The sequence below is a fragment of the Hypanus sabinus genome, chromosome 17, assembly GCF_030144855.1.
Source record: "Hypanus sabinus isolate sHypSab1 chromosome 17, sHypSab1.hap1, whole genome shotgun sequence".
Lineage (NCBI taxonomy): Eukaryota > Metazoa > Chordata > Chondrichthyes > Myliobatiformes > Dasyatidae > Hypanus > Hypanus sabinus.
The window spans coordinates 25,081,589-25,109,558 of record NC_082722.1 but is presented as its reverse complement, the minus strand read 5'-3'; the positions used below and the strand labels follow the sequence as shown (position 1 = coordinate 25,109,558).

Below are 27,970 nucleotides of genomic sequence, written 5' to 3'. Positions count from 1 at the left end.
GCCCTTACTCTGGCTATTCGGTTCCTGTTGATGTTTACTCAGTTCAGCAGCGATTATGGATGGACAATAAATTTAGTATGGCAATAATGTTCACACCTTGCAAACAAGTAAACATTTTAAAAATACTTTATGTGCACATTGCCCAGGATTCATATTAAATCTCTCAGATTGGTAAGTGGATAACAAAACTTATTTCAGACACAGAAAATACTGTTTAGTTTTGACAGAGTCAAATTTATTAGTCCAGAGAAAATAAACACAACAGTTTTGGTGAACACTATTCAGCTCCACAGAAATTCAGATTAAACTTAACAAATTTAATCTTGTCTTTGGCAAAAACATTCAGCAGTGGCAGCTCTTTGCAATGTTCCTGATATCAGGTCAAATTTGTTTATTCTAATTTCCTTTGAGGGTATAAAAGTAACGTGTGTTCTGTATTTAAATAATACGATTAAGAAGGGGAAACGTGCAAATTGAACAATGCAAAGGCACAGAAATGTTTCCATTGTCACGGTGGGCTTAGAAGTGAAATGTAGTACCATACACCTACGTACTCTGCTTCTGATATTCAGTTTTTTTGATTTTGATTGACATGAATTTCATCAGCAGAATATAATGCATCCATTCTACATTAATGCACAAAAATGCAACACATAAAACTGAAGATTAATCTCTAACATAGTGCCTCTTGTCAATGTTTGAAACAACCATGTTCTAATGACAGCTGAAATAGTAAAATATTCACCCATCTTTACATTTTCTGTTCTTTCTTAGATTTACAAGAAAACTGTTTACTTTTACAAATTAGTACGTTTGGCTGCTTTAACCTCTCCTTTCATTAGGATATTGAAAATTGCATAATGTTTATGCGTGCACGAAGTTATTTCATTCAAATCAGCTGTTCCTTCATCTTTTGACCATTTTAATTGTTAATGCAAACTGACTCAGATGTCTGAAGAAGTGAAGTGATTCGATCAGATTGGAATGCTCATGTTGCTTTCTGTGGCCTGGCCCAGTTGCTGTGATCTCCTTGTTTTCATTTACTACTGTCAATCATATAGATTTATTCATGTTTTAACACACTTAGTGCTGATGGTTACAGGGACAAGGACGTGCAATCTTCTTCATGCAGCAACTGATAGTGTTTGGTAACCGACGGGCAAATTAAAACCAGCACAAAGACATCTTTTTTCCATATGGCCTACCTTCCTTAAAAAGTATGACAATCCTCCTAAAGGATGGAACAATATTATTGCTTCCTACTGTCAGGAAGCACAAAGTATTTCCAATAGATTGCAATATATTCAAAAGTATATAAAGTTAGGACAAATAATTGGAAGTCATATTAAGAGAAGAGGAGCAATCTCAAGCATTTATATACCAGCTGTTGATAAATAGTGCAACAATTAGCATTACATCTTATTGATAGGCACTCACAATTACAAATAATTTATGGCATTAATAAACCACAGTAACAATTACAGTACTTTCGACAAATATCAAATACAAACGAAAAAAAATTCAAAGGAACATTTTTGATTTGGAATTTAATGGAGGTTAACTAAATGAGAATAAACACTCACATTAAGATTACGAGGTATTGAATATTTTCCATTTAGTTTCCTGAACAGTGCTTTATGCTGTGAAAGTCAATCTATAGGCAGAATCTTCCACACATTGACTTTCCGGCTTCATCATGCAGCTGTGGGTGAAGGTGTGGACAGAAGGGTCTTTGATCCCCAAATAATCTGCACAAGGGGGTGGGAGGTAATTGGTTAAGTGCAGGCCCCTTATGATACTTGAAGACCACAGACAGAAGGAAAGCACAGAAATGTAAATCCCATAAGGACTGCTTTGCATCTCCATCTTTGCTTTGCATCTGTAGTCTTAAAACACATCAACTTTAGTGCAGTCACAGGCATTGACTGTACAGTATATTTTGATCTCTTCAGAACAATTAATTGATGATTTTAGCTGTTATATAAGCTAGTTAATTACCTACTTATTCTTTACACACATCAGTGTTAACATTCATGAATCAAGACAGTGGTATCATTCAGTCTTAAAAATGAGCTCTGTTATTTCTGCTCTGCTTCCTAGTCTCATTGGAATTCCATAGTAAATTGTCCCAGGTGTTACATACACTAAACTGTTCTCAACAGTTTTATAGAGACCTTCAAAGTATGGATTAAACAAATAGGCAAAAATCGAAAGAGGAAAAATCTGTCCGGCATGGGTATGACCTGTTGAAAAGAACAATAAAAATGAGTTTAGGTATTAGATTAATACTATTAACCATAAACATTAACATTTATTTAAACCAAAAAAGTTTAAGCTAAGTCAGGAAATATTGTATATATTGTGGGTATATTATATAATGCCAACTACATTAATGATACAGAGCTTTTGTTGATACAGAATGTATTCAATTTGGAACTGGAAACTTTCATGCATCTTCCCTCATGGTGGGAGGTCTCATCTGTCTGTGCAGAGTTTGCACGTTCTTTCAATAACTGTGTGGGCTCCCCCAGATAATCCTCTAATACCCCCACATCCCTGCTCCTAAACCCTAACCACACTTTCTGTCAACATAACCATCCTCACAAACTCCACAAAAAAAAATCCATTAAAAATTAAACAATTATTTTGGCTAACTTACTCATCTGGAGTCAAGAATGAGAAGGTTTTGCTTGCAAGCATGTTTATGTCCAATGAGATGCCCACAAAGGGAAACTCATTGGATAACAAGAATTGGATATCTACCAGACATTTTTTTCCCCCCATTACCCAAGATGGTGAGTATTTATTACCCTGGTTAAAACCAAGTAATCCAGAACAGACCACAATTGAAAGTAGGATCCTCGGGGCTTCACAGTTGAGTTTTTCCAAATGCTATATAACTTTTTTGCTTCACTTTATCCCTCTTCATCACTTGGTTCTGCTTTGCTACACATCATCTATAGCATAAGACGACACCCTCAAATCCTACTTTCACACCAGCCCCATTACCCTTCCACAGACAGACAACAGACAAAACTGCCATTCTTTCAATTAACTCCCTTCTTGTCTAAGATGTCCACACACATTAGCAGTAATGTGCAAATCTATATCCTACCAATCCGTACACTTGGCCCCCACGAGCTTCCCATAAGTCAGAAGCATTGCACATTTTATGTACTTCTTGTTGCATAAATTGTTTAGCACAGATGAAAACGATCAATGTCTTTGGAGGCCACGTAGAACAGACTCTATGGAAGTTTTACAAAACTTTTCCAGTTCAAAACTTGTCTGCTGGCTTCCAACTGCTGCCAACTGCCAACAGAGACGTACTTAGTATTTGTGAGATCAGTGTGGGGAGTGTACTCATAAACCACATGAATAGTACTACACAATCCTATTATAGAGCCTGTCACACTTTGCAACATAGAATGTTGTGACAGTATCAGACTATTATTAATTCACCACTCTGTCAGCCAGTCAGCAATGCTGATACTTGCCGTGGTCTGGTACAGACCAGACCGGGTCAGTTATTTGTGTGGAATGTGGGTAGAGAACAGTAAGTGGAGGGTTGGGGCTAGTGGGGTGCTGGATAGATTGGACAGATTTAAGGTAAAAGAATAACACCAAGTTTAATATTAACACTAAGTGACTTTGTAGTCCAAGATGTTTTTATTACATTTATTCATGTTAAATCGATAGCTTTTCTTTAAAACACATGGTTAATTAGATGTATTTTCGTACCGGAGAGAACCAGGCTGATATCTGGTCTGCTTTGAAGGGCACGTTTGGCAGCTATTGGCTGGTGTGCTAACAGTACTATTGTATCTTCAGTACTGCAGCCATCCAATGCTTTCTTTAAATCCATACCGTGTCCAGGATACCTGCACAGAAATGGCAACAGTCAAGCTACGAGACCACTATCACCTGATGTACTGACCTGGCAGCCCCATGTCTTGTTTCTCCTGTTGGATGCTCTAACATACTTTCTTATTGCCTCCAGGCTCTTCAAAAGCAAGTTGTAGACTCTGCATCTTCTAACTCTTGAAATGCAAGCTTATGTTTAAACTGTCAAAATATATTGCCTACACAAATTACTTCCTGATTCTAATTGAGAGCAAAGGAAAGCATACACCTTTCGCCAACATCTTACTCATTGACAGTTTTTATAAAACACCTTGTCACCCTAAATATAACATCAGCAAATCAAATGTCAGTCTTGATGACTCCGCAGGCTAATGACAGTTTACCCAACTTCAGAGGTAACAAACCTCATTCTTCTGAGGTCTCTGTGTGTATTAAATGAAACCAGTGCATGCACGTAATCATCTCACCAATTCTACTCCAATACTCGGGAAAAATGGAACGGCAGAATCAAATTCACTGAGCAAATACAATGTGCAAAAACAAAACTAAAGTTCTCCTCTCACTAACAGGCTGGCTGTTCCCAGTATGATGAGAAATTAAAATTCCCATCTCTACTAAATTAATCACTTCCTTAAGAATAAAACTTTGCAGAGAAGATACCCATTATTATTATCATTCTGTAACAGTGGATTTCAGTTAATTGGGCCATCCATTAATTGGGACATCACTTATTTCGGTAAATTCTTAAAGGACAAAAAATAATCAAGAAAATAGCCGGGCTTCCCTTCATTTATTTGCGACACTATACCATTGCAGCTGAACAGTTTCTAACTAGCAGCAAACTCATGCAGTTGTGTGGGTGTTAGACACTACACCATGCTTAAGCAAACATTTTTAAAATAGCATCAGTTGTGTGTCCTTCTGTTCAAGAAGCAGTACATTTTTGCTATTGATAGTTGGCGAGAAATAAGCAGTAATACAATTCAGAACTGCTTTGTTCAATGCAGTTTCAAGCATTCAGGAGGTGCCAGAGACGGCCGGGAGTGAAAATGAAATCATTTCATGACTTCAACACGTTACCATCAGTAAGGAGGTACAGAAGCGTGAAGACACATGCTATTCAGCTATTCAGGAACGGCTTGTTCCCCTCTGCCATCCAATTCCTAAATGGACATTGAACCCGTGAACACTACCTCACTTTCGTATCATTATTTCTTTTTGCACTATTTTTAAATTTACCTATTTAATGCATATTACTGCGATTGATTTACTTACGCCCTGGTTAAGATTTCTACTGCTATGCCGTAGTTATTTCATTTTAGCACTCCTGCAAAAGCACTGTGACCTGCTTGCCTTTGGTTTTGGCTAAGAAGCAGTGCTGTTTGACTTAGGAATGCTGTGTCAGCCAATCAGGATGGTGGAGTTGAGAGAAAGTTCCAGAGAGAGTGGGGCGGAGAGGTTCAGGATCTTTTTGGCAGGAACTGTACAGGGCAGAGGGAAGATGCCCCAGGATGCCGTAGCAAGGGGAGGCACTGCTGAAAGAAGTGCTTTGTGCAGGTAAACGGCTCCACGGAGGAAGGGCCGATACTCCTGAGAGACGGCCTGCTTGCTCCAGATGGTTTTCGAGGGAAGTTCAAAAAGATGGGTTTTCATGCTGGACCCAAGGTCTATTTGTGAGTAGGAGATACACCCCTGAGTATCCAGTTTCACAGTTACACTGGCTTAACTGTAGTGGGCCGTTATAGTTTTTTCTTTCTCTTAATAACTGTTTGTTAAAGTTGAAATTAGTAAATATACATTCTTTATAATTTTATATGGTGTACAATCTGTCATTTCTGGTCTACCAATAACTGTGTATGGGCAGTGTTTACACTGCATTCACTCAAATCGAGGGTTCTTTCATCAGAACATCATGACATTCCTGGTTGGTTGAACCGCAAATCATACCGACCCTAGATGTATATTGTTTATGAAAGGTGGCCTTCTCACAGGGCTGTTAGCAGAGTTCACTAACGAGCCGAGTTTGTATGTGAGCCCGGCAAGGGGGCTACTCTTACTTATTTTTTTCTATAGCATTGAATTAAAAATTTCACAACACATGCCAGTGATATTAAACCTGATTCTGAAGTTAGGAACTACAAAGAATTTGAAGGTATTGACAATCATCTTGAATGTCACAATGAAAATGAAGATTTGGAGGATGCAAATGTAGAAAGCATTGTATGAAGGCAGTCCATTATTTATACTAGGTAGCTATGCTGATTTTGTTCCTTTACAGTCAAAAGAATGTGGCAATGTACAGCAAATTCCTTCATTGATGACTATCAGGAGTTAGTTCACAGTTTTATCTGTAGTAGTATTGATAGTGTTCTAATTTGTTCTGTATTTCATTTTAATACCTAATTTGTTATTCAGTTAAACGGTAGTTTGACTTTTTTAATGCCTTTTTAACTATTTCCATGAAACTCTGGTTTACTGGGGCAGCCACTTAATTGGGACAAAATGTACTGGCACTTAACTGGTCCAATGTGTTCCGATTGATAAGAACCCACAGTGTTTATTTTGCTATATTTACCCTTATTGAATAGAAAAGAGTTTTGAACTTAAAATGCCTGTGGCTTAAGACACATTGGTTGAAAAAAGCCACATTGGTTGAGAAAAGCAAATAGCACTAGGACAAAATCCTTTCAAAATCTGGCACTGGAATTCAGTGAACACCTGATTGATTATTAGTAAGGGACAAACATTTAAAAAAAACTATTTATTTTTCATAAGTTACACTTTGATTGTATTGAGGAGGGAGAACAGGAATATGTGAATTCCCTGGAAAAGTTACTGCATTTCACATCAGTGCAAGAAAATTCCAGCGGACTGTCAGCGAAAGGTCTTTGGCTGCAGTCTATCATCTCCGCAGGACTTATGTGTGTCCAGGACGAGGAAGCGGCCAAGAAAAAATAACTGCAGACATTACCTTGCAAACTGCAGGGTATAGTGCTGGAAAGCGTTATAGGGCTATCACAATAAAAAAAAACACACTAACTTAAAAGCTTCTTCCCCTAGATTGTTAATCTGATTTTAGTTAGCACTGCCCTCTACCCTCTGTCTATTACCCCCATCACTGTACAGTGAACGCTTCAAACACATCTTTATATTACTGTTTATAGTAAATACATGCTGGTATTTATGCACATTTTATTCCATATCCACACTTTAACCAATAGTTTTTATATAATTCTTTATAATTGTTGAATGTTGTTACTTTTTGTTGCATGTTGCATCCTGACCAGCACACCACAATAGATTCCTAACACGTATAAATCTATACAGTGAATAAAGTTGATCTCTAGCAAAGTTACACAGATAAAAAACCCATAACGAAGAACTTACCGTAACAGATCTGCTTCAATGTCATCGACCCCTGCCAGACAAAACCAGTTCTTGTCCCCAGTGGGGCTGTAAATCCTGACATGCTCATTGTGGAGAGGCCGGACATTTAACGACTGCAGGTGCATAAACCAGTTGGTGATGTCAGCACTGTAATAATCATGGTTACCTGAGAGTCATCCAGAAAGATGGTACACAATTCATTACAAACACACGAAAGTCTGCCGACGCTGGAAATCCAAAGCAGCACACACAAAATGCTGGAGGAACTCCGCAGGCCGGGCAGCATCTATGGAGAAGAGTAAACAGTCCACTCTTTGGGCCGAGACCCTTCAGCAGGACTGTTAACTGATGAAGGGTCTGGGCCTGAAACATCGACTTCACTCTGCTCCATAGAAGATGCTTGGCCTGCTGAGTTCCTCCAGCATTTAGTGTGGGCACAGCTCACAGTTCATTACTTCATTTCCATACACTGCCCCCAACTAACTGGCTCAGAATGCCACTTCTAAAACAGGGTGAGGAAGTACCGTACGAACAATAATAAATCTGAATTAATTCCAATGGGAATACATGTGTCGATGATCACGGAGCTAAAAAACAAAATGTAATTTTGTTGAAATTTCTTACGCATTTTATTAAAACTTTCTACAGTAAATGCCAATTCCCTGTGGACATTAATTTTAAGCTGTTGTGTCTTAGCACAGGTGATTTGGCCCATCAGGCCATGCTAGCTCCCAATGGAGCAATCCCATTAACACAAAACCTCCTTTCTTTAAAGCCCCATACAGCTGTACAGCTTAGAATTTGGCCCTTCAGCCCATCACATTTGAGCTGACCCAACATTTATTAATACTAATACCATCTTGCCGTATTAGTTCTATATCCCTCCCTGCCCTGCTCATTCAAGTACCTGTTGGAATGCCCCTTAAATGCTGTTGTTGTCCCTGCCTCAGCCACTTCCTCTGGTGGCTCCTTCCAAATACCAACTATTTTTTTTAGGTGAAATATTTAACCTTCAGGTTGGCATAAGGGTTAGCATGCCCCTATTACAGCTTGGGGCGTTTCAGAGTTTGGAATTCAATTCCAGCACCGTTCTGCAAGGGGCCTCTGTGCGTTCACCCCACGGAATGCGTGCGTTTTCCCCGGGTTCTCCAGTTTCCTCCCACAGCCCGAAGGGTAGAGTCATTGTAAATTGGGTTGGAGTTAATCAGGGTTATGGGGTTACTTGGGCTCCAAGGATCAGAAGGGCTTACTCCACACTGTATCCCTAAATATACACGAATTCCCTTTTAACCTCCTCCCTCTCATCTTAAATTAAACCTTCTAGTTCTCGTTCCCTCTAGGAGAGAGACGGCAGATTTGAATTTCTGGATGACCTGCCCTGGAACCAGCACACAGATGCAATCGTAAGGAAGGCATGCCAGCATCCTTACTTCCTTAGGAGGTTCAGGGTGTTTGGCCCGTCATCAAACACCCTAAAATTCCTGTCACCTTGTGTTTCTTTCTTCCTCCCCACACCTTCTAACTCCGACACATCTTTTTTCCCTCCAGTCCAGTCCTGATGAAGGGTTTCGGCCCGAAACATCGACTGTACTCTTTTCCGTAGATGCTGCCTGGTCTGCTGAGTTCCTCCAGCATTTTGTGGGTCTTCCCTAAACACTGATATAGATGTACCGTTGAAAGTATTGTGACTGCTTCCATCATGGTCTGGTACAGCACTCCAAATGTGCAAGAACCACAGAGAGAAGTTTTCTCTGCCCAGTACATGATGGGCACATCCCTCTCTACCCAAGAGATACTACTTCGAGAAGGCAGCATCAAAATCCCCACCACACAGACCATGTCATCAAAAACAGCCAATTCACTTCAACCATTCAGTTCTTGAACAAACCGGCAAAAGCCTAAATCACAAACACAAGAGATTCTGTGTATGCTAGAAATCCAGAGTAACACACACAAAATGATGGAGGAACTCAGCAAGTCAGGCAGCATCTGTAGAAAGGAGTAAAGTCGATATTTTGGGCTGACACCCTTCATCAAGGCTGGAAAGAAAAGAGGAAGATGGCAGAATATAGCATTAATGGTAAGATTCTGGGTAGTATGGAGAATCAGAGGGATTTTGGGGTCTGACTCCATAGGACACTCAAAGCTACTGAGCAGGTTGACTTTGTGGTTAAGAAGGCATACGGTGCATTGGCCTTCATCAGTCGTAGGATTGAGTTTAAGAGCCAAGAGGTAATGTTGCAGCTACTTGGGAGTACTGTGCTCAGTTCTGGTCACCTCACTACAGGAAGGACGTGGAAACCATAGAAAGGGTGCAGAGGAGATTTACAAGGATGTTGCCTGGATTAGGGAGCATGCCTTATGAGAATAGGTTGAGTGAACTTGGCCTTTTCTCCTTGGAGCAACGGAGGATGAGAGGTGAACTGACAGAGGTGTTCAAGATAACGAGAGGCATTGATCGTGTGGATAGTCAGAGGCTTTTTCCCAGGGCTCAAATGGCTAGAATGAGACGGCATAGTTTTCAGGTGCTTGGAGGAAGGTACAGAGGAGATGCTAGGGGTAAGTTTTTTTTTTAAAAACGCAGAGAGTGGTGAGTGCATGGAATGGGTTGCCGGCAGCAGCGGAAACAACAGGGACTTTTAAGAGACTCCTGGATGGATACATGGAGCTCAGAAAAATAGAGGGCTAAACGTAAAGCCTAGGTAGTTCTAAAGTAGTGTCAAGTTCGGCACAGCTTCATGGGCCGAAATGCCTGTACGTAAGTTTTCTATGTTTCTTTCTAAGAAGCCAGAATAAGGTGGGGGGGGGGAGGGGAAGCTAGCAGGTGATAGGTGAATGTGTGGAGATGAAGAAGCTGTGAGGTGATAGGTGAAAAAAGTAAAGGGTTGAAGAAGGAGGAATCTCATAGGAGAATGGACCGTGGGAAGAAAGAGGGGCACCGGGGGAAGGGATAGGCAGGTGAGGAGAAAAGAAGAGGTAAGACGGGAGCTAGAATGAGGAATGGAAGAAGAGAGAAGGGGGAGGGGAGATAAATTACCAGAAGATAGAGAAATTAATGTCCATGCCTTCAGGTTGGAGACTACCCAGGTGGAATGCGAGGTGTTGCTCCTCCAAGCTGAGAGAGGCCTCATTGTGGCAATAGAGGCAGGCATGGACCAACATGCCAGAATGGGAGTGGGGACTGGAATTAAAATGGTTGGTCTCCAGGAAATCCTGCTTGCTGTGGATGGAACAAAGGAAATTTTAATCACTACAGTCCATGGCCACTTTGCACTAAAATGGAATGAGAGGAAAAATTTCACCTTATCTCTGCCCAGCTCTAGATTTCCACAATTGTCTCCCCATTAGAATCATGTCTTAACATGAAATTTGCTGTTTTACAGTAGCAAAGACATAAAATTACTCTAAATTACTCAATGAATATATGGTGCTAAAAGAATAAGGTTGTGTTGATGAAATGTTCAGAAATCTGATGGCAGAGGGGAAAAAGCTACCAACACTCCCCAAAACTTATGTTGTAAACTTGTTCCTTTTATCCAACTGACTGCAGACGGTTGAGGTCTCGACGCTAACCCTCTGCTAACAGTTTATTAAGTCCGAAAATTACCTACTATGCCAGGCTCCTTGTTTGGGGACTGTTACCCAATCTACCATTCGCGCTAATATATTACTCATATCCCATGAGCCTTTTCTCTTCAGCAATAACCCTATGAATTGGCATATTCATCTAGGGGTCTAGTCACATCCTTAAAGAACTCCAACATACCACTTGTCGTCCTAATTGTTACACAAATTTCCCTTCATCGAACCTTGCTGACTGACTCACAACACTTCTCCATGAACTCATTTATCACTTCCCCAACAATACAAAACAGCATTTTCTTGATGACTCACTTTAAGTTGCACATAGTTGTCAGTTTAAGCTCTACTTCCTTTTCTTATCTGTGATAGCCAATCAGTGAAGACCAGAGACATCATGCAGGAAATCACTGTAACACCAGTTGCATTTAGTATCTGGAATGCACTGCCTGACAAGGGTAATTGGATAAATATTTGAAGGAGAAAATAATTGGAAGGATGTGGAGAAATTGCTGGGGAATGAGGCTTTCAAGGGCTGAATGGTCTCTTTTCCTGTAGTTCAGTTCTGTTACATCTTCATAATACGAAGGGCCTGTGATGTGGACTGAATGTTTTTAGCACTTTACCCCAAAGAAGCAATGTTTTGTTTAGCTATATACATAGGTAAGATTGAATGACAATAATCTTGAACTTGAACTTGAATGGTGATAAATTTTAAGGATTAACGTTCTTAAAACTGGTTTAGTCAGCACAGATGGTTATGCATGTTTAAAACCTAGGTCTAATTTTAAACACAAGAGTTATTTTAGATGCTGAAAATCCAGAGTAACACAAACAAAATGCTGGAGGAACTCAGCAGGTCAAACAGGATCTATGGAGAGGAATAAAAGGTTGACGTTTTGGGCCGAGACTCTTCATCGGGACTGGAAAAGAAGTTGAGAAGAAGCCAGATTAAGAAGTTGGGGTGGTGGGGTTGGAGCACAAGCTGGCATGTGACAGGTGAAGCCAGGTGAAAGGGAAGGTAAGTGTGTGGGGATAAAGTCAGAAGCTGGGAGGTGATAGGTAGGAATGGTAAAGGACTGAAGAAGAAGGATTCTGATAGGAGAGGAGGGTGGAACATAGGAGAAAGGTAAGGAAAAGGGAGGTGATGGGAAGCTGAGGGTATGAGAAGAGTTAAGAGAGGAGCCAGAATTGGGAATAAGAGAGATCAGTGTTTCTCTTCCCATCCTGTCACTTGTAGAAATATCATTCCCTTTTTTTTAGTTCCTCCATATCCACCACATCTGTTCTCAGGAAGAGGCTTGCCATTCCAGAAATCTGAGATGTCCTCCTTCTTCAAAGAATGTGGTTTCCCTTCCACTACCATTGTTGCTGCCCTCACCCATGTCACTTTCCTTTGCCAAACATCTGCCCTCACCCACCTCATCTTCCCACCGCCATAACAGGGATAGAGTTCTCCTCATTTTTACCTACCACCCCACATCCAGTACATCAGCCTCCACAACTGCCCACATCAAGTGGTAGTGGACTCTACCACTAAACACTTCTTTACCTCCCTCCCTCCTGCACACTCTGCGGGGATCACTCTCTTGTCCATTCATCCCCTCCCCATTGATCTCCCTCCTGACACTTACTCCTGCAAGCAGCATGCCTGCCCATTCACCTCTTCCCTCACCACCAACTGCCCTCCCAGATGAGGCAACACTTCACCCGTGAGTCTGTTGGGAGATCTGGTTCCAATACTCCCGGTACAATCTGCTCGACATCAGTGAGGCCTGATACACTGTATCAGCACATTTGCTCTGCCTGCAAAAGGCAGGATTTGGTGGTAGCCAAGCATTTTCATTCCATTCCCATGTGTTTGTCCGTGGCCTCCTCCACTTGCATGATGAGGCCACTCTCGGGCTGGAGGAGCAACATCTCATACCTCCTTACTTTTCTTCCATGCTTCCTCTAGGTAGCCGCCAACCTGACAGCGTGAACACAGATTTCTCTAATTCCGATAATTTATTACCCCTCCTCCTCCTCCTGCTCTCGTTTTCCATTCTCCATTTTGTTTCCCCTCTTGACCCTTCTGCAGTCCTGTCTATCACCACCCTCTGGAGCCTCTCCTCTATTGGATTCCTTATTGATTGATTGTTGGAAATCAGCCCTTTGAACCGCGCCTGCCAGCAATCGTCCAATTTAATGCTAGCTTCATCACAGGACAATTTACATGAACCAATTAACCTACCAACTGAGGAATCCTGCGTGCTCATGGGGAGAACGTACAGACTGCTTACGTGCAGCGGCGGGAATGGAACCCGGGATGCTGGTACTGTAAAATATTGTGCTAACCACTATACCACCATGCCTTCTTCTTCTCTTCCTCCTGTCACCTCCCAGCTTCTCACCTCATCTCCACCCATGTTCCAACTCGCACCCCTTCCCCTCACCCACCCCCCACCTTCTTATTCCAGCTTCTTTCCCCTTCCTTTCCAGTCACTGCAAGCCCCGTGCATTGTTTATTACACAAAGATTCCCATGATTACTGCTCAGTCTGCATCAAGACATGTATAGTATAACCCCTGTGTTACGGATATTAGCTCATTTAACATATAGAGTGTGAAGGAGATTACCTTGTGCAGTGTTCAACCATCACAACGAGCATCTACAGGAGTAAATATTTAATGTGATGGCAAACATAGCTGCAGCCAGGCCCTGCTAGTTTGTGAGGCAATGCACTATCACCCAGATGTGGAGGTACACACGAGTGGCTGGAACAGCTGCCTGAACTGCTAAGTACTTTCACCATTCTAGTTTGTCAATTCCCGGTATCAGCAGTGTTTTGCTTTTGGCTTAGAAGCAAATGTTTAATTGACACATGCAGGGCATTGCATAACAACCTCCTTCGTTGCTCTTTCAATAACAGCTCAGACAGGCAAAGCAAGGACCATTTCCACTCAGTTTCAAATGGCAAAGTGCTTCTGGTATCTCTTTCTAGTCTGTATTCACTCTGGGTTGAGGTAATTCGTCACTGGATTTGGGTGGTGGTAGAAATAAATGAATATAGTCACCCGTTCACCTGCCTGGCGGCATAGAGAGGGGAGAGTAAGGACCGCCTACTGACCGCTCGTCTTTATTTGAATTTGATCCAATTACACTTGTCCTTGACTGCTCTCCTTGTTTTAATTTGATACAATTACGCTCTTCTTGCTCGTCTTTGTTTTACATGAATTAAAGAAGAACCGAATAGTTTTATAGCTGGTTTGTAATAAAGGATTAATCGTACTTTTTCAACCTGGAATTATGTCAAGTTGGAAGAGTGATAATCCCTCACTTAGCCTCTCAGCAGCTTTTAGCCTGTCTGCAAGTAGCTGCTACAGGAAATTTTATGTCAGGTTGATGAAATACAGAACTTCCCTTCCCAGCTCTCTGTAAGCACTCTGTTATTGTAAGGAATCCACAGAGAAGACTTGACAAGCGGTTAAATTAGCAATTTACAAAAACTGATATGACTTTGCGGGTCTTCTCACTACATTGGACCCCTGCCAGATTGCAGTTCTCTGGAATCGGTTCACTGATGATGCGATAGCCTCTGCCCTCTACTCATTCCTTGTCCACCTGGAGAATGGGGACTCCTGTTAATCAACTTCAGTTCAGTTTTCAATAAAATCATTCCTCAGAAGCTGGTGGGTAAACTGTCCTTGGGTCTGAACACTTCCCTCTGCCTGTGTTGGCATTCCTATCCTCCAGGTGGACAGGAATGAGTAGAGGGCAGAGGCTACTGCATCATCAGTGGACTGATTCCAGCGATATGCACTCTGGTAAGGGACCAATGTACGGGAAGGCAGGCAAAATCTGATCAGATTTTATAAATTGCTAGTTTAACCCCTTGTAAATGTCCTTTTGTGGTTACTCTGAGAACAGGTCCTTTCTGAACATTAATTTCACAACCTTTTAACCATTTCAGGGTAATCAGTAAAGATTTTAGATAAGTGACTTGCATTTCTTGGTGAGGTTAGAACGGTGTCTGGAGGAAATTACATGGCCGTTGATAACAAGCCACTGAAGATCAGTGCCAGTTGACGTGCACCGAGAGACAAGGCAAGCCTTTCAAGCTCACAAGGTGATTTTATGGTCACTTACCACGAAGCCCAGACAAAACTACTGTGGAGACACAGATAAGTGTGAAGTTTTATTATGCTTATTTTCTCAGGCGAATGCTCCCTGCCCTGTAAGTGCTTGTTACTTTCTTCCATCAAAGCAACCTGCATGAGGCATTTCCACAAAAGATCTACAGTTGAAGCTGTAACTTCCACACAATGAGCTGCTATCTCAGATGGCTGGCACCTTTACAGGTCATTCTACCTTCCTGGACTGTCTGATTTGGCAACTTGAACTTTTGCATGCTGGGGCTTTGAAGATAATAACCTACAGGTCTAATTTCTACATTCCCAAGGATTTATTTCTCTCTCTCTCACTTACAACGGCTGGCATTGACGCTACTAATCAAATAAAGACAACTGTTACCTGTAACAAAGTACGTCCCCAATTTTGGCTTCAGCTGTCTGAGAGGCTCTGTGGCAGTTCTGAGGTTGACTACCTGGGAGTCAGTCAGGTCACCCACTATCACGATGATATCTGAAAAATGTGCAGTTGTTAACATAAAAAGTGCTCTATTTCAAATGTATATTGAACAAGACATAATATACAATGCAATTAAATAACTATCTAAGGTTACAAACAAAGAGAATGTGGATGTTTTAGAGAGGGTGCAGAGGAGGTTTACGAGGATGCTACCTAGATTAGAGAGCACATATGACTAGTGAGGTTGGGCAAACTTGCGTAACGCACACAGAATGCTGGAGGACTCAGCAGATCAGGCAGCATCTATGAACAGTCAGTGCTTCAGGCCAAGATCCTCCATCAGTCCTGGAAAGGAATGGAGAAGAAGCTAGAATAAGGAGGTGGAAGGGTGGGGAGGGAGAAGAAGGAGGAATTCAGGCTCGTAAGTAATAGGTGAAGCTAGGTGAGGGGTCAGGTAGGTGGGTGGGGGAAGCAGGGGATGAAGAAAGAAGCTTGGAGGCAATAGGTGTAAAAGGTAAAGGGCTGAAAAAGGGATCAGATGAAGGGCAACACACACAAGATGCTGGAGGAACTCAGCAGGCCAGGCAGCATCTATGGAAACGAGTAGGCGGACGATGTTTTGGGTCAAGACGCCTGATGAAGAGTCTTGGCCCACAACGTCAACTGTTCACCTTTTTCCATAGATGCTGCCCGGCCTGCTGAGTTCCTGCAGTATTTTGTGTGTGTTGCTCGGATTTCCAGCATCTGCAGATTTTCTCTTGATCTGATAAAGGGCACAAGGTCACAAGATGGCAACGCACATGGACACAAAAGCCACTCTGGCTCCAATCAAATTTCTTGTCGTGTTGATGACTGAAAAACACTGCTCAACATTAAGAACACGAAAATCTGCAAGTCTACCTCAGTAGCAAGCGCAATAACATAGGTGCTAACAGTTATGACCTAACATGGAGAGCAGGCTCTCAGTCCGCGGTCTACTATAGCAATTTAGGGAAGTGGTGTGCTCAAATTCGGAAGCATGATAAGCACGCCGGAATTAATGCAAGACTTAAAGCAGTTTCCTGCAGGGCCGTGTTCCCATCAATTCTACTCGCTAACTTGTAACAGCTGGAAAATGAACTGGATTACCCGCGTCGCGTCTGAACCAGCAGGCAATGAGGGCCTGTTGCGCATGACTCCTGACAGAAACATGGCTTCAAGACTCCATTCCAGACTCGGCCATCCAGCTAGAAGGCCTAATTTCTTTTCGGGCGGACAGAAATGCTGCGACCTCCAGCGCAGCCTGTGGAGGAGGTCTGTGTGTCTACATCAATAGGCACTGGTGTTCGAATGCCTCGGGACTAATGGTAGTAAACAGTTGTCAAACCAGTTCTCAGGGAGATCAGGACGTGGCCAGGAGATGCCACCTTGGCACTGCAGGACTGTTTCAAAAGCACAGACTGAAGCATTTTCTAGGAGGTGGCTACCTAAGATCATGACGTCAACTGATGAATATGTGGGATGGGTGACTGGCTACATGGGAAAGTGCATCGAGCACGTTACTGTGATTAAACACTACACGGTCAGAGTAAACCTGAGACCCTGGCTGACTGCAGAGGTTTGTGCACTGCTCAGGAACAAGGACGCTGCCTTCCGATCAGGGGGCTGGACGGCTCTGTCAGCAAGAGCCACACTTTCCAAAGAAAACCGGCAGACAACTTTATGACACCAGGAATACGTGGCACATGTGACAAGATATACAAACCATAACTGATTAAAAGCCCACCCGGCTTGTCAATGACAGCAACGCCTCCCTAAATGGGACATTGAGGAAAGCACCCCCTTTTCCTGAGGAACAGGCACCCTGAATAACCACTGCAGAGGTGAGGAGGGTGAGGAGGACCCTAGCCCACGTAAACCCACACAAAGCTGCAGGGCCGGACAACATACCTGGCGAGGTATTGAGGGACAGTGGCATGGACTTCAACAATTATGCCGTGCTTTGAGCAGCTGTAGTGGATTGTATAAAATCCCAACTTCAGCTACATTGGGCCCTTTCCAGTTGGCCTGCCATTCACTTCGCTCCACTGCTGCCATAGCCCTGGCCCTCCACTGCATCCTATCCCACCGAGAAAAAGTTGCTTCATACGCATCAACTTCAGCTCGCCGTTTAACACAATTGGAGGCTAAACTGTCCTTATTTGCTTCCTTCTCTGTAACTGGATCCTGGACTTCTTCTTGGAAAGACCTCAGGCAGAGTTTGCAGCAACATCTCAAGCTCCATCACGCCAACTACTATTTTGCCCCAGGGTTGCGTGTTCAGCCCGCGGCTGTTCACACTGCTGACTCACTCCTGCACTGCCAGATCCAACTCAAACCACATCATCAAGTTCACTGATGGATTGCTAGACCCTGCAGCGGATAGTGAGGTCAGCCGAGAAGATCATCGGGGTCTCTCTTCCCGCCATTACAGACATTTACACTACACGCTGCAACCGCAAAGGAAACAGCATTATGAAGGACCCCATGCACCCCTCATACAATCTCTTCTCCTTCCTGCCGTCTGGGAAAAAGCTCCGAAGCATTCGGGCTCTCACAACCAGACCATGTAACAGTTTCTTCCCCCAAGCTATCAGGCTCCTCAACACCCGAAGCCTGGACTGAAACCTTGCCCAATTGTCCTGTTTATTATTTATTGTAATGTCTGCACTGTTTTCATGCACTTTATGCAGTCCTGTGTAGGTCCATACTCTAGTGTAGCTTTCTCTGTGTTGTTTTTGTTTACGTAGTTGAGTCTAGTTTTTGTACTGTTTCATGTAACACCATGGTCCTGAAAAACGTTGTCTCATTTTTACTATGCACTGTACCAGCAGTTATGGTCGAAATGACAATAAAAGTGACTTGACTTGATACTACAGCGGCTGGCCTCATCAGCAACGACGATGAGATGGTATATGGGCGGCAGAGAGGTTCGTCAAATGGTGTGAGAACAACCTGAGTCTCAACGTGGACAAGCCAAAGAGATGATTGTGGTCTTCAGGAAGGCACAGGTCAACCACTCTCCATTGCACCTCAATGGCTCTGTCATGGAGAGAGTAAAGAGCACAAAGTTCCTTCGTGTGCACATAACGGACAATCTAACCTGGACCCATAACACCTCCTCACTAATCAAGGCAGCACAGCAGCATCTACACTTTCTGAGGAGACTGAGGTATGCAAGTCTCCTCAACCCCATTCTAACAACTTTCTACAGGAGCACCATCCAGAGTGTCCAGTCTGGCCGCATCATTGTGTGTTATGGAAGCTGTAGGGCATTGGACTGCAAAACCCTACAGAGGACAGTAAAAACTGCCCAGAGGATCATTGGGGTCTACCTCACCCCTATTTGTGACATTTATTGGGAGCAACGCAGGTAAAAAGCCCAAGGGCTGAGACTAATGAATGTCCTGCCCAACCAAGGTCTCATCACTAGGACAGCGAGCTGTTTACTGTTTAATTGTGCTGCACTTTGCTACGTGCATTTTGAATTATATTTTATTAACTTACTTATAGTACAACATTTTAGTTTTTTGGGCTGTGTTGGTGTACTGTAGTGCAGCTTTATGTTGTTCAGTTGATTGCATTATACAGTCAGATGCCAATAAACTTCAGCTTGAACTTCAATTTGAGAAGAAGGGGGCATCAGAGGGAGGTGAGAGAAGAGTGGACCCGAGGAAAAGGGGAGGAGGAGGAGGGTTGTTTTCTCTTCAGTGACAGGGACTAAGAGGAGACATGCTAGAAGTTTCTATAATGATGAGAGACATTGACAGAAAAAGACATTAAGACATAGGAACAGAATTAAGTTACTTGGCCCATCAAGTCTGCTCCAAATAAATCATGGCTGATTTATGAACTCTCTCAAACTTATTCTCCTGCCTTCTCAAGCTCCATCACACTGAGCACTGGTGCCTCCCAGGGAGGTGGTGTTCTGATGAACCAAGAACCTATCAACCTTACTTTAAATATACTCAATGACCACGCCCACAGCCTTCTGGTGAAATGAATTCCACAGATTCACCATCATCTGGCTAAGGAAATTCCTTCTCACCTCTGTTCTAAATCAACATCACTCTATTCTGAGTCTATGCCTTCTGGTTCTAGACTCCCCACCACAGGAAACATTCTCTCCAAATCCACTCTAACTAGGCCTTTCAATATTTGAAGTTTCAGTGAGATGCTCCTCATTCTTCTAAACTCCAATGAGTACAGGCCCAGAGCACTCAAATGGCCATCACATGCAAATCCTTTCATTCCTGGGATAATTCTTGTAAATCTCCTCTGGACCCACTCCAATGCCAGCACGTCTTTTCTTAGTTACGAGGCCCAAAACTGCTCATAATACTCCAAGCCCGGTTGAACCAAAGCCTTATAGAGCCTCAGAATCACAACCTTGCTCTTTTATTCCCGTCCTCCCAAAATGAATGCTAACGTTCCACTTGCCTTCATTACCACTAACTCAAACTGCATTAGGGAATCCTGAGCAAGGACTCTAAAGTCCCTTTGCACTTCAGAATTTTGTATTTTCTCTGTTTAGAAAATAGTCTACACCTTTGTTCCTTCTACTAAAGTGCATGATCATACATTTCCCCGCAATACAATTCATATGCAATTCTTTGCTCATTCTTCCAATCTGCCCTTCTGTAGATTCCCTGCTTCCCTCCACCTATCACAAACTTGGTCACAGTCTTTATTCCATCATCTAAATCACTGACATATAATGTGAAAAGAAGTGGTCCCAATACCAACCCCTGCAGAACACCACTAGCCACCGGCAGCCAACCCGAGTAGGCCCCCTTATTTCCACTCTGTCTCCTGCCAGTCAACCAAACTTCTAACCATGCCAGTACCTCTCCTGTAATACCATGGGTTCGTATTGTCTTTAGCAGCCTCATGTGTGGCACCTAGTCAAAGGCCTTCTGAAAATCCAAGTAAACAACACCCACTGACTCTCTTTTGTCTATCCTGCCTGTAATTTCCTCAAAGAATTTTAGCAGATGTGTAAAGCAATATTTCCCTTTAAGGAAAAAAAATGTTGACTATGGATGGCTTATTTTATCATGTGCCCTAGTAACCCAAAACCTCATCTTTAATAATGGACTCCAACATACTTCCAACCTCTAAAGCCAGGTTAACTGGCCTATAAATTAATTTCTTCTGCCTCCCTCCCTCTTAACGAGTGGAGTGACATTTGCAATTTTCCAATCATCTGGAGCCATTCTAGAATCTAGTGATTCTTCAAAGATCATTACTAATATCTGCACCATCTTATCAGCTACCTCTGTCAGAACCCAGAGGTGTGGTCCATCTGGTCCAAGGTGACTTATCTGCCTTCAAACCTTTCAGCTTCCCAAGCACCTTCTCCTCAGGAATATCAACAACACTCACTTCTACCCCACTGACACTCAAAGTTTTGGCCTACTGCTAGTGTCTTCCACTGAAAATCCAAGTTAACAGCATCTACTGACTCCTAGGCACTTTGCCTATCCTGTCTGTTATTTCCTCAAGGAATTAAATGGATGGAGTGGACAGTCAAGTAAAAGAAGTAGAGAGCCATTTAAGGTGAGATGGGGCCAAGTTCAAAGGAGCTGTGCGTGGCAGGATTTTAATTTACCCAGAGAGTGATGTGTGCCTGGAATGCAGGGATGGGAGTGGAGGCAAAGACATTCATGAGGCTCTTAGATCAGTACATGAAGGGTATGGAGCACGTGCAGACAGAAAGGATTAATTTAATTTGGCGTCATTTGCTTAAATCGTTGAGCACAACATTGTGGGCCAAAAGGGCGTGATCCTGTGTTGTACTATTCTATGTTTAGACACAATTTGATCAGTCTTCTAACAGCTGTGTGGTAGTAAATCAGGACACAAAACAGTGAACAGCCACGAATTAGGATACAGTGCATCTCTCGTCACCTCACGTTATGTGTAACCAGAAAAAGGTCTTACACATTTGCGTGAGAGGTAATACTTAAACCTTGGCCTATCAAGCAGTGGTAAATTAGGGCAACTGGGCTTGCTGTGTCGTCTGGATTCGAAGGCGTTTCGCCACTCATCCCAGAGGTTAGTTCCGATCTACGGTGGGTAGTTTTTCCGGATTGTAAGCTCTGAATTGTCTGAGGGTCGTTTAAGGTTCACAGAGGGTCATTAGTCTTATCTTTGCTTGAATGGAGATGTGAACTATTGTGGAGATGTGGCGTCAGTACTTAAGAAGCCTCTCGGATGAGTGGCGAAACGCCTTAGAACCACAGAACATTACAGCACAGAAACAGGCCTTTCGGCCCTTCTTGGCTGTGCCAAACCATTTTTCTGCCTAGTCCCACTGACCTGCGCTGGGCCATATCCCTCTAAACCTCTCTCATCCATATACCTGTCCAAGTTTTTCTTAAATGTCAAAAGCATTCACCACTTCATCTGGCAGGTCATTCCACACTCCCACCACTCTCTGTGTGAAGAAGCCCCCCCCCCCCCCCCCAGTGTTCCCTTTAAACTTTTCCCCCTTCACCCTTAACTCATGTCCTCTGGGTTTTTTCTCCCCTGGCCTCAGTGGAAAAAGCCTGTTTGCATTCACTCTATCTATACCCATCATAATTTTATACACCTCTATCAAATCACCCCTCATTCTCCTACGCTCCAGGGAATAAAGTCCTAACCTATTCAACCTTGCTCTGTAACTCAGTTTCTCAAAGTCCTGGCAACATCCTTGTAAACCTTCTCTGCACTCTTTCAACCTTATTAACATCCTTCCTGTAATTAGGTGACCAAAACTGCACACAGTACTCCAAATTCCGTCTCACCAATGTCTTACACAGCCTCACCATTACATTCCAACTCTTCTACTCAATACTTTGATTTATAAAGCCCAATGTACCAAAAGCTCTCTTTACAACCCTATCTACTTGTGACACCACTTTTAGGGAATTATGTATCTGTACTCCCAGATCCCTCTGTTCTACTGCACTCCTCAGTGTCCTACCATTTCCTTTATATGTTCTACCTTGGTTTGACCCTCCGAAGTGCAATACCTCACACTTGTTTGGATTAAACTCCATCTGCCATTTTTCAGCCCATTCCTCCAACTGGTCCAAATCCCTCTGCAAGCTTTGAAAACCTTCCTCACTGTCCACTACACCTCCAATTTTTGTATCATCAGCAAATTTGTTGATCCAATTTGCCACATTATCATCCAGATCATTGATATAGATGACAAATAACAATAGACCCAGCACTGATCCCTGTGGCACACCACTAGTCACAGGCCTCCACTCAGAGAAGCAATCCTCCACTACCACTCTCTGGCTTCTTCCATTGAGCCAATGTCTAATCCAATTTACTACCTCTCCATGTATACCTAGCAACTGAATCTTCCTAACTAACCTCCCATGCGGGACCTTGTCAAAGGCCTTACTGAAGTCCATGTATACAACATCCACTGCCTTCTCTTCATCCACTTTCCCGGTAACTTCCTCGAAAAACTCTAATCGACTGGTTAAACATGACCTACCATGCACAAAGCCATGCTGACTCTTTCTAATAAGCCCCTGTCTATCCAAATACTTGTAGATCCTATCTCTTAGTATTCCTTCCAATAATTTACCTACTACCGACGTCAAACTTGCTGGCCTATAATTTCCTGGTTCACTTTTTGAGCCTTTTTTAAACAACGGAATTACATGAGCTATCCTCCAATCCTCCGGCACCTGACCCATGGATATCGACATTTTAAATATATCTGCCAGGGCCCCTGCAATTTCAACACTAGTCTCCCTCAAGGTCCGAGGGAATACGCTGTCAGGTCCTGGGGATTTATCTACTCTGATTTGCCTCAAGACAGCAAGCACCTCCTCCTCTTTAATCTGTATAAGTTCCGTGACCTCCCTACTTGTTTGCCTTGTTTCCATAGACTCCATTCCAGTTTCCTTAGTAAATACAGATGCAAAAAACCCATTTAATATCTCTCCCATTTCTTTTGGTTCCATACATAGCCAACCACTCTGATCTTCAAGAGGACCAATTTTATCCCTTACTATCCTTTTGCTCTTAACATACCTGTAGAAGCTCTTAGGATTATCCTTCACCCTGACTGCCAAAGCAACCTCGTCTTCTTTTAGCCCTCCTGATTTCTTTCTTAAGTATTTTCTTACTCTTTTTATACTCCTCAAGCATCTTATTTCCTCCCTGTTGCCTATACATGTTATACATATCTCTCTTCTTCTTTATCAGAGTTCCAATATCCCTCAAGAACCAAGGGTCCTGACGAAGGGTCCCAGCCCGAAATGTCGGCAGTGCTTCTCCTTATAGATGCTGCCTGGCCTGCTGTGTTCCACCAGCATTTTGTGTGTGTTGTTTGAATTTCCAGCATCTGCAGATTTCCTCGTGTTTGTTCCTTATTCGTTTTGCCTTTAACCCTGACAGGAACATACAAACTCTGCACTCTCAAAATTTCTCCTTTGAAGGCCACCCACTTACCAATCACATCCTTGCCAGAGAACAAACTGTCCCAATCCACACTTTTTAGATCCTTTCTCATTTCTTCAAATTTGGCCTTTTTCCAGCTTAGAACTTCAACCCGAAGACCAGATCTATCTTTATCCATGATAATGAAACTAATGACGTTATGATCACTAGAACCAAAGTGTTCCCCTACACACATTTCTGTCAGCTGCCCTAACTCATTTCCTATTAGGAGATCTAATATTGCATCCTCCCTAGTTGGTACATCTATATATTGATTTAGAAAACTTTCCTGAACACATTTCACAAACTCTAATCCATCTAGACCTTTAACAGTATGGGAGTCCCAATCAATGTGTGGAAAATTAAAATCCCCTACAATCACAACCTTCTGTCTCCTGCAGTTGTCTGCTATCTCTCTGCAGATTTGCTCCTCCAATTCTCGCTGACTATTGGGTGGTCTATAATACAACCCCATTAATGTGGTCATACCTTTCCTGTTTCTCAGCTCCACCCATCTGGCCTCAGTAGACAAGCCCTCTAATCTGTCCTGCCAAAGCACTGCTGTAATAATTTCCCTGACTTGCAAAGCCACCCTCCCCCCACCCTTCATCCCTCTGCCTCTATCACGTCTGAAACATTGGAACCCTGGAACATTGAGCTGCCAGTCCTGCCCCTCCTGTAGCCAAGTTTCAGTAATGGCTACAATGTCATAATTCCATGTGTTAATCCAGGCCCTCAGCTCATCTGCCTTTCCCACAATACTCCTTGCATTGAAATATACACACCTCAGAAGATGATTACCACCACACACAACCTTACTATTTAGGACTTTGCATGAACTTCTAACATCATTTATTTTTACCCCGTTCCACTATCTGCTCTGGCACTCTGGTTCCCACCCCCCTGCAAATCTAGTTTAAACCCTCCCCAATAACACTAGCAAACCTCCCTGCAAGTATATTGGTCCCACTGTAGTTCAGGTGTAACCTGTCTCTCTTGAGCAGGTCCCACCTGCCCCAGAAGCGGTCCCAATGATCCTGAAATCTGAAACCCTGCCCCCTACACCAATTCCTCAGCTACGTGTTCATCCTCCAGAGCATCCTACACTTACCCTCACTGGCACGTGGCACAGGCAGCAATCCGGAGATTACTACCCTCTAGACAGGGCAGCTGGGCCTGATGTGTGGCCTTCTAGACAACACAGCAGGCCCGGCTGCCTTGATTTACCACAGCAACGACTTAAGATGATCGAGAACCTTCGTCGACTTATCCCTTAAGCACATTCTTAACGATAACTTAAAAGGTGAATCAGTTGTGTAGTTTACCTGGATTTAGTTCATTCACCATCTTCACCACCATTTCAAGTTTGGTTCTTCCCACTGTAGGTCCTAAATGGATATCAGCCAACAAAACCATCTTCAAGTTATGGAATGGCTGCGGTAGCTTCGGGAGAGAGACGTCCACCTGTTTGATCAGCGGGGGCAGCCGTGCGTTGAGGAGCCCCAGGACTGTGCACGCCACCGTGAACAGCAGAGCCAGGGCCACGGTGACCGCGTTCCGCTTGTGACTGTGCGAGGACGCCCGGCTGAAGCTGACCAATTTCAGGGCCTGTTCCAGCAGCCCGAGCGCAAACAGGCTGAAAATGAGGAAAACGTAGATTCCTAGGCAGGAGTAGCAGACGAGAGAAAAGATGTGAGGCTCCTCTGACACCAGAGTCAGCAAAGAAATAAAACTGGAATGAGCTAGAAGTAGAAACCCCGCGACAGTGATTTTCCAGCCGGTAAAACACTTGGCGTTGTTGCAGGAGGTCTGCAGGCCCGACACGGTCTTCTTCCAGATGTACCGCGACCCGATCGACAGGAGGATGTTGACAAACAGCAGAAACTGAACCCGGTACAACTTTAGCAGTGTGGATTGATCAAAGTAGTCTCTCAAACTCCTGCTGACGACCATGGACAAAAACACAACAGCGGCGCAGAGTGACACGCGGATTTCCCAGGGCAGCCTGCCAATTGCCAGCATTTTCCCCGTCTTCCAGCGGCTTTCCCTGCTCTCGGAAGGTTACATAACCTCCGGTGAAGGAGTGCGATTTCCTCGCCCTCGGGTGACGGGCAGTGCGGGAAGAGCCGGAGCGCCGGGCGGCTCTGCCCAGCCACACTGCCAGTGTTGCGACAATGAGATCCGGCCCTCTTTCCCCTTGCGCTGCCAGGTAAACTCCCCCAGTATCCGCCATCACCAGATGGAAGTCTGACTGAATAATTACAAAAGTACGCTCATGGAGAGAAGGGAAATATTATTCAGGGTGTAAGGCAGTTTCAGATAGTCGAAGAATTGCGAGCAGTTAAAAGATACTCTGGAATATTGCGGGTGAAAGGAACTAGTTATAAGACTGTTTCTCGCTGGTATTGTCAATGTTTAGAATAATCAATTTATCAACAGACTTCAAATCGGTTTTAGTAGATGATTGCCAGCGCGTCAGGATGGCCGAGCGGTCTAAGGCGCTGCGTTCAGGTCGCAGTCTCCTCTGGAGGCGTGGGTTCGAATCCCACTCCTGACAGTAGTTTTTAATGTCTACCCCCGTACATTTATTTATACAGGGTTAATTAATTTATTTACATAAAATAGGAAACACAGTAAACTGATGATTGTTGTACTTAAATTAATAGTAATGTTTGTAGATACACCTACATATGTTTATTGTATTTCTAACTTAGAATCAGCTTATCATAATTTTCAGTTTCAATGAAATGGTGTCAACTTTTTTCAACCACTGATTTTTATTCCAACACCAACATTCAATACAACCAGTTGCAGGATTACATTTTGATTGTTTCATCACCATCCTCCCACTACACTCCCTCCGCCACCCCTCTTAAATGTTGTCAACTTTTCCGAATGTTTCTCATTTTATTTCCAGTTATCAGATTCTGCAGTTTATTTTTGCTTTTTTTTTAAAAAAAAAACAAGCAATTTGAAATGTTTAAACATTTTGGTTTCATACCCATGAATTCTCACCAATCAGAGGGAAATCTTTAGGATTATGGGAGTTATTGATATTGTGAAGTCTGTGAAGAGCAAGAGGATAAGACGTGAGAGAATAGGACCAATCAAGTGCAACAGTGGAAAAGTGTGTATGGAACCGGAGGAGATAGCTGAGGTACTTAATGACAATGGAAAAGGATCTTGGCGATTGTAGGGATGACTTACAGCAGACTGAAAAGTTTGAACATATAGACATTAAGAAAGAAGATATTCTGGAGTTTTTGGAAAGCACCAAGTTGGATACGTCACTGGGAATAGACAAGATATATCCCAGGCTGCTGTGGGAGTCAAGGGAGGAGATTGCTAAGCCTCTGGCAGTGATCTTTGCATCATCAATGGGGACGGGAGAGGTTCCAGAGCAGTCATGGGCAAATTACGGCCCGCGGGCCATATGCGGCCCATTAAGCTTTTTAATCCGGCCCGCAGAACCTGATGAAATTATATTAATAAACCTTGTTAACGTTTTTTCCCCGCAATTCTGGTGTTTTCCCAATAGATGACACACTCTATATACATTGACCTTTGTTGAGGTGCAGCGTATTACTCCACATTTGTGCTTTACTCTTTGTTCGGCTTGACCTATTTGTGTGAACAGGCGTTCAGCGTCATGAACATCAACAAACATTAACAAAGCCAGCCACAGATCCAAGTTAACTGACCAACACCTCAGATCCATCCTGAGAATCGCCACAACAAAACTAAATCCAGACTTTGATGCGCTGGCTAAAAAGGGAGACCAACAACACTGTTCCCACTGAAATTAAAAGTAAGTTTCTTCATTGTGTTATGTAAAAATGCATTTGAAAATATTTTTTTCAATAAGCCTTACATGTTACATGTCACTTCTGTTAAGTGATGGACATGAGTAGTGCGCAGGTGCACGTACGTTCTCAAAATAAAAAATGCGCTCCAGATCAAATAACGTGCTCCGCATACTGGCGCGCTGTCAGTGTTCTGTCTTTGTGCTGGTCGTTGTTGAGTTTTGGCACAGGGGACAATTGAATAAGAAGGAGCAGGACAAGTAGACCTGCATCTCCTACCGTTTTTGAAATAAAGACAG

The 27,970-nt window shown here is 43.1% G+C and overlaps 1 protein-coding gene and 1 non-coding gene across 2 annotated transcripts; one reads left to right on the top strand and one right to left on the bottom strand.

Annotated features, from left to right (window-relative positions):
* Positions 1 to 208: 208 nt before the first annotated feature.
* tmppe (transmembrane protein with metallophosphoesterase domain) lies at positions 209 to 27,970 on the bottom strand. Its single transcript, XM_059992699.1, has 5 exons — positions 25,194 to 27,970; positions 15,343 to 15,453; positions 7,252 to 7,417; positions 3,742 to 3,881; positions 209 to 2,243 (listed from the first exon to the last, which is right to left on the bottom strand). The coding sequence occupies exons 1-5, from the start codon at positions 25,888 to 25,890 to the stop codon at positions 2,053 to 2,055; spliced, it is 1,305 nt and encodes a 434-aa protein (XP_059848682.1). The 5' UTR covers positions 25,891 to 27,970; the 3' UTR covers positions 209 to 2,052.
* Positions 26,343 to 26,425, top strand: trnal-cag (transfer RNA leucine (anticodon CAG)). Its single transcript has one exon. It is a non-coding gene; the product is annotated as a tRNA-Leu (tRNA).

Excerpts from the sequence above, each read along its gene's own strand:
- tmppe (XM_059992699.1), bottom strand. The coding sequence starts at position 25,890 with ATGCTGGCAATTGGCAGGCTGCCCTGGGAAATCCGCGTGTCACTCTGC. Across the intron at positions 15,454-25,193 it reads GGTGAATGAACTAAATCCAG|ATATCATCGTGATAGTGGGT; the intron begins GTAAACTACACA and ends CACATTTTTCAG. Across the intron at positions 3,882-7,251 it reads ATTGAAGCAGATCTGTTACG|GTATCCTGGACACGGTATGG; the intron begins GTAAGTTCTTCG and ends ATTTCTGTGCAG.